This window comes from Babylonia areolata, unplaced genomic scaffold (genome assembly GCF_041734735.1).
Source record: "Babylonia areolata isolate BAREFJ2019XMU unplaced genomic scaffold, ASM4173473v1 tig00012538, whole genome shotgun sequence".
Lineage (NCBI taxonomy): Eukaryota > Metazoa > Mollusca > Gastropoda > Neogastropoda > Buccinidae > Babylonia > Babylonia areolata.
In genome coordinates, this window is record NW_027468414.1 from 37248 (window position 1) to 42867 (window position 5620).

The 5620-nt window shown below is 42.5% G+C and overlaps 1 protein-coding gene across 1 annotated transcript; it reads left to right on the top strand.

Moving 5' to 3' along the window:
* Positions 1–1034: 1034 nt before the first annotated feature.
* LOC143278620 (peptidyl-prolyl cis-trans isomerase-like 3) lies at positions 1035–4037 on the top strand (the record flags this gene model as incomplete). Its single annotated transcript, XM_076583290.1, has 2 exons — positions 1035–1153; positions 3911–4037. Coding segments are annotated over 2 exons (246 nt in total), but the record flags the coding sequence as incomplete, so codon positions are not given.
* Positions 4038–5620: the final 1583 nt, after the last annotated feature.

A 5620-nucleotide genomic window follows, 5' to 3' on the forward strand; every position in this document is an offset into this window, starting at 1 on the left:
TGATGTGTTTGTTTGTGTTGAAGGAAAGGTTGTATGTTGGTGTGCGGGGTGGAGGTGGGGGGTGGGGGGGGGGGGCAGAGGGTATGTTGGTGTGTTTATATGTGCGGGGGGAGAGGGAGTATCTGGGTGTGTGTAGGCATGTGTGTGGGTGGAGTGGGGGGAGGAGGATTGGGATGTGTATGTTGGAACGTGTAGGTGTTTATGTGTGGGGGAAGAGGGTGTATGTTGTGTGTGTGTAGGGAGAGAGTGTGTGTATGGGTGGGTGTAGGTCTGGGGGTATACTATGCAAATGGGTGTGGGTGTGATTTTTTGTGTGTAATTTTATGGAATAGAAAAAGTATATTTCCAATCTGCATGGATTGTTACATCTTATCATTGATCCAGTTTAGGTGTAGTAGTCACAAATTACCTGTTGAGACTGGTGTACCTCATGATATTCCAATTACCTGTTGAGACTGGTGTAGGTCATGATATTCCATGTGAATTGCATACTTGTTATAACTGAGATATGTATATGATTGGAAGTAAATGGTTTTGATTATGGAATGCCTAAAATTTGCAGATCTTTGAAATGAGTTCATTCTACAGAAACATTTGAATCTGAAATCAGTTCTTCATTTTGTACAATTTGACGAAAGGTGGGAGAAGAGTGTGTCTGAAAGTGGGGAAATTCATCGAAACGGGAAAGGTTACAAGATGATATGATTGTTGTTTACCTGGGTTGTATCACCAGTTTCATTGTTTTAATTGCTGTTTATGTTTTGAGCATTGGTGTGTAACACCAGTGATGTTACTTCATATCCTCCCCAAAGGGTGTCGGAGGATGAAATATTCTGGATTCTTGATTGTTAGGTGTGTGTGTTTTGGTGTGTTCAATCTGAAACTGAAACAACGTGTATGTGTGATTGTGTGTGTATGTGTGCATGTGTGTGTGTGTGTGTGTGTGTGTGTGTGTGTGTGTGTGTGTGTGTGTGTGTGTGTGTGTGTGTGTGTGTGTGTGTGTGATTATGTGTGTGTGTCTCTGTGTGTGACAGCACACTACCCGTGGCATGGTCTCCATGGCAAACAACGGACTGGACACCAACGGGTCCCAGTTCTTCATCACCTACGCAAAGCAGCCTCACCTGGACATGAAGTACACTGTCTTTGGCAGGTGTGTGTGTGTGTCTGTGTGTGTGTGTGTGTGTGTCTGTGTGTGTGTGTGTGTGTCTGTGTGTGTGTGTATGTGTGTCTGTGTGTGTGTCTGTGTGTGTGTCTGTGTGTGTGTGTGTGTGTGTCTGTGTGTGCTCCACCGAACGCTGCCATGAATTAGAGGATCTTTAACATGCATATTTGATCTTCTGCTTGCATATACACACACAGTGGGTTCAAGCACAAGAAGGTCTATGATTATTTGATTATTATTGTCACTGTACAAACCATGTAGTCTGCTGTACTAGAGTAAGTCTTCATTAACATTATTATATTCACTGTACAAACACACATTGTCTGCTGTACCAGAGTAAGTCTTCATTAACATTATTATTGTCACTGTACAAACCACGTTGTCTGCTGTACCAGAGTAAGTCTTCATTAAGTTGATTAACATTATTATTATTATCACTGTAGAAACCATGTAGTCTGATGTACCAGAGTAAGTCTTCATTAACATTATTATTATCACTGTACAAACCACATTGTCTGCTGTACCAGAGTAAGTCTTCATTAACATTATTATTATCACTGTACAAACCACATTGTCTGCTGTACTAGAGTAAGTCTTTATTAACATTATTATTGTCACTGTACAAACCACATTGTCTGATGTACCAGAGTAAGTCTTCAATAACATTACTATTATCACTGTACAAACCACATTGTCTGCTGTACCAGAGTAAGTCTTTATTAACATTATTATTATCACTGTACAAACCACATTGTCTGCTGTACTAGAGTAAGTCTTTATTAACATTATATTATCACTGTACAAACCATGTAGTCTGATGTACTAAAGGTAAGTCTTCATTAACATTATTATTATCGCTGTACAAACCACATTGTCTGCTGTACTAGAGTAAGTCTTCATTAACATTATTATTATCACTGTACAAACCACGTTGTCTGCTGTACCAGAGTAAGTCTTTATTAAGTTGATTAACATTATTATTATCACTGTAGAAACCACGTTGTCTGCTGTACTAGAGTAAGTCTCCATTAACATTATTATTATCACTGTAGAAATCATGTCATCTGATGTGCTGGAGTTTAAGTCTTCATTATTATTGCTGTTATTATTATTATCACTGTACAAAACCATGTTATCTGCTGTACTGGAGTATATGTTTTCATTAGTATATTCTCATTACCACTGTCCCAAACCACATTGCCTGCTGTACCGGATGTAAATCTTTATCAGTACTATCACTTTACAAACCACAACGTCTGCTACATTCTGTCTCCCATTAATAACATTATCAAAGGGAAATCATTTACAGCTTGGTCTTTTGTGAAGGACTATGACTCTCAAACTAGGAGGCAACAATTGCACGGCTCTTAGTGCTGCAGCCTTGGGGGCTAGTTGGACTTTGGGAACCATCCCAACGCCGACTGTCCTAAAACCCTCTTGGCCGAGAGAGGTGGGGATGTAACTTGGGCAAGACACTCTCTACCATAATCAAATTCTATCCCAAATAGTCCGGGGGAGCAGTTGCCTCCCTCTGCTGTTCTGATGGTCATAGTCGGACACGACTGACTATCATATAATTACATGATGCTGCATGCAAACAGTTTCAAGTTCTCAAGGAGGTGTCCACTGCAGTGTGGCAATCCTAAGTACGCTGTACACATCTTCGAGCAGATGCCTGACCTGGAGCATAACCCAACGCGCTTAGTCAGGCCTTGAGTGCGTACTTGTTATATATTTGTGTTCCTAATAGAGTGGATTTCTTCTACAGAATTTAGAATTTTGCCAGACGGACGCAATAGCCCGAGTGGTTAAAGCTTTGGACTGTCAATCTGAGGGTCCCAGGTTCGAATCACAGTGACGGCGCCTGGTGGGAAAGGGTGAGATTTTTACGATCTCCCAGGTCAACGTATGTGCAGACCTGCTAGTGCCTGAACCCCCTTCGTGTGTGTATGCAAGCAGAAGATCAAATACGCACGTTAAAGATCCTGTAATCCATGTCAGCGTTCGGTGGGTTATGGAAACAAGAACATACCCAGCATGCACACCCCTGAAAACGGAGTATAGCTGCCTACATGGCGGGATAAAAACGGTCATACACGTAAAAGCCCACTCGTGTGCATACGAGTGAACGCAGAAGAAGAAGAAGAATTTTGCCAGAGGACAACAACACTTATTTTTCCCATGAGTTTTGTTGTTGTTGTTTGTTTTTTTTGTTGTTTTCTTGTTTGTTTTTTTTCAGTGGGCCAAGTGCTTGCTGCACATCAGACCTCGGTATATTGTCTCATGTGAACAATGTTCAGTTTGATTTTCATGTCAAACTTTGGGAAAAAGGGCGAGACCAGGATTCGAACCCAGACCCTGACAGACATTTTATTGGCAAAATAAGATTCTTAACTCATTGTACCCCACAGCTACGAGCCTGCTGCAACTCCCCTGGACTAGCACTACATGAGACCACTGGAGAAAAAACAACAACATGTGGTTCACTAATACGGCGAAAATCAATGGAGAATTGTTGATTCAGGGTTAGGGTCAAACAAAGCTTTGTTTTCATGCTTCTGGAATCCATAAATGGTTCATTTAGAATGTTGAACCTGTACCAAGCAAGAATAAACGAAATTAGTGCGTTGGAATGGGAATACGCATACCTGGTCCACAAGGGAAGTAATCATGGTATGAGTTGAACTAGTATCTGGAGTAGAATGAGTTAACCCTTCTGCCGCTTTCCTCGGTGTTTTTCCACAGAGTTATTGACGGCTTTGAGACCCTGGACTCCCTGGAGAAGGTGCCGGTGAACGAGAAGACCTACAAGCCGGAGACGGACATCCGCATCGGGGGTGTCACCATTCACGCCAACCCTCTGGCCGGCTGAAGGGGGGGATGGGGTTTGGGGGCGTGGGGACATGAGTGGAGAGCGGACTGTGTGTGTGTGGTGTGTTGTGTGGGACTGATGGAGTTGTGGGTGTGTGTGTGTGGTGTGGTGTGTGGGACTGATGAGTTTGTGTGTGTGCGTGTTGTGTAGGACTGATGAGAGAGAGTGTGTGTGTCTGTGTGTGTGTGGTGTGTGTGTGTGTAGGACTGATGAGATTTTTGTGTGCATGTGTGTGGTGTGTAGGATTGATGAGAGTTTTGTGTGTGTGTGTGTTGTGTGGGACTGATGAGAGAGAGAGAGTGAGTGTGTGTGGGTAGATGTGTCTGTTTATGTCCGGGTGGTTGGTCAGGCAGGCTCAGGGCTTCTGCTAGGAAACATCATTGGAAGGGGGGCCCCGGGGGGGTGGGGGGGGGTCCCAAAGACAGACTCTTCCTTGCAGGATTATCACACTTTCTATGTGCTACTTCTAGAATTGTTAGAACATGTGTGGGCTTGCTCGATGAACACACAGTTTCAGGTTCAAAGAGGCCTCAGACCCTGCACACTGCTTCACATACTCCACACCACATCCGCTTTAGAAATAGATAAATGAATAGATAAATGATAGTTAAAATAGGAAATGGGACGCCTTGACCTGCACTCAAAAACCCTGTCACCCAGTACGCTGGTCCTGCCTTTTGAGCCTGCCACAGGCACATGAAATGGTCAGAATAGCCGTTCTTGCATTTGTGCAGAAAATGTTCTTTTTCCTATCGAAGAACTAGATGAGGGGGTCGTTTTTTTGCAGACCTTGTCATGATTTTTTTTTTTTTTTTTAATTCTTGGAATTTGAACATTCTTGGAACAGTTGTGTACATCACCCTTGAAGAAGTGTCTTTGAATTCAAGCGTGTGAGCTGTAAAACTAGAAAGCATGATGCAAAGTGGAGTGTGTGTGAATAATCATGTGAGTGATGGCCTAGAGGTAACGCATCTGCCTAGGAAGCGAGAGAATCTGATCGCGCTGGTTCGAATCATGGCTCAGCCGCTGATATTTTCTCCCCCTCCATTAGACCTTGAGTGTGGTCTGGACGCTAGTCATTGGGATGAGACGATAAACTGATGTCCCGTATGCAGCATGCACTTAGCGCACATAAAAGAACCCACAGCAACAAAAGGATTGTTCCTGGCAAAATTCTGTAGAAAAAATCCACTTCAGTAGGAAAAACGAATAAAACCGCACGCAGGAAAAAATACAAAAAAATATGTGGCGCTGTAGTGTAGCGACGTGCTGTCCCTGGGGAGAGCAGCCCGAATTTCACACAGATAAATTTTGTTGTGATAAAAAAATAATAAATAAATAAATGAATACAAACAACAAATAAATAGTTTGGGTTCCAAGTGTTTTGTATTGTACACTGTCACCACCCATGCCCACCTTGGCCAGGGTGAATGATAGTTGTGAGAAATGGGGGAAGGTGGGGTGGGGTTGTTTTTTTTTATTAACAAAAAAAAAAAAAAAAAAAAAAGGTGGGAGTTAAATAATTCATGTTGTTTTCATGTAAATGACAAGATTGGTTTTTGAATAATCTTGCTTTACAATCA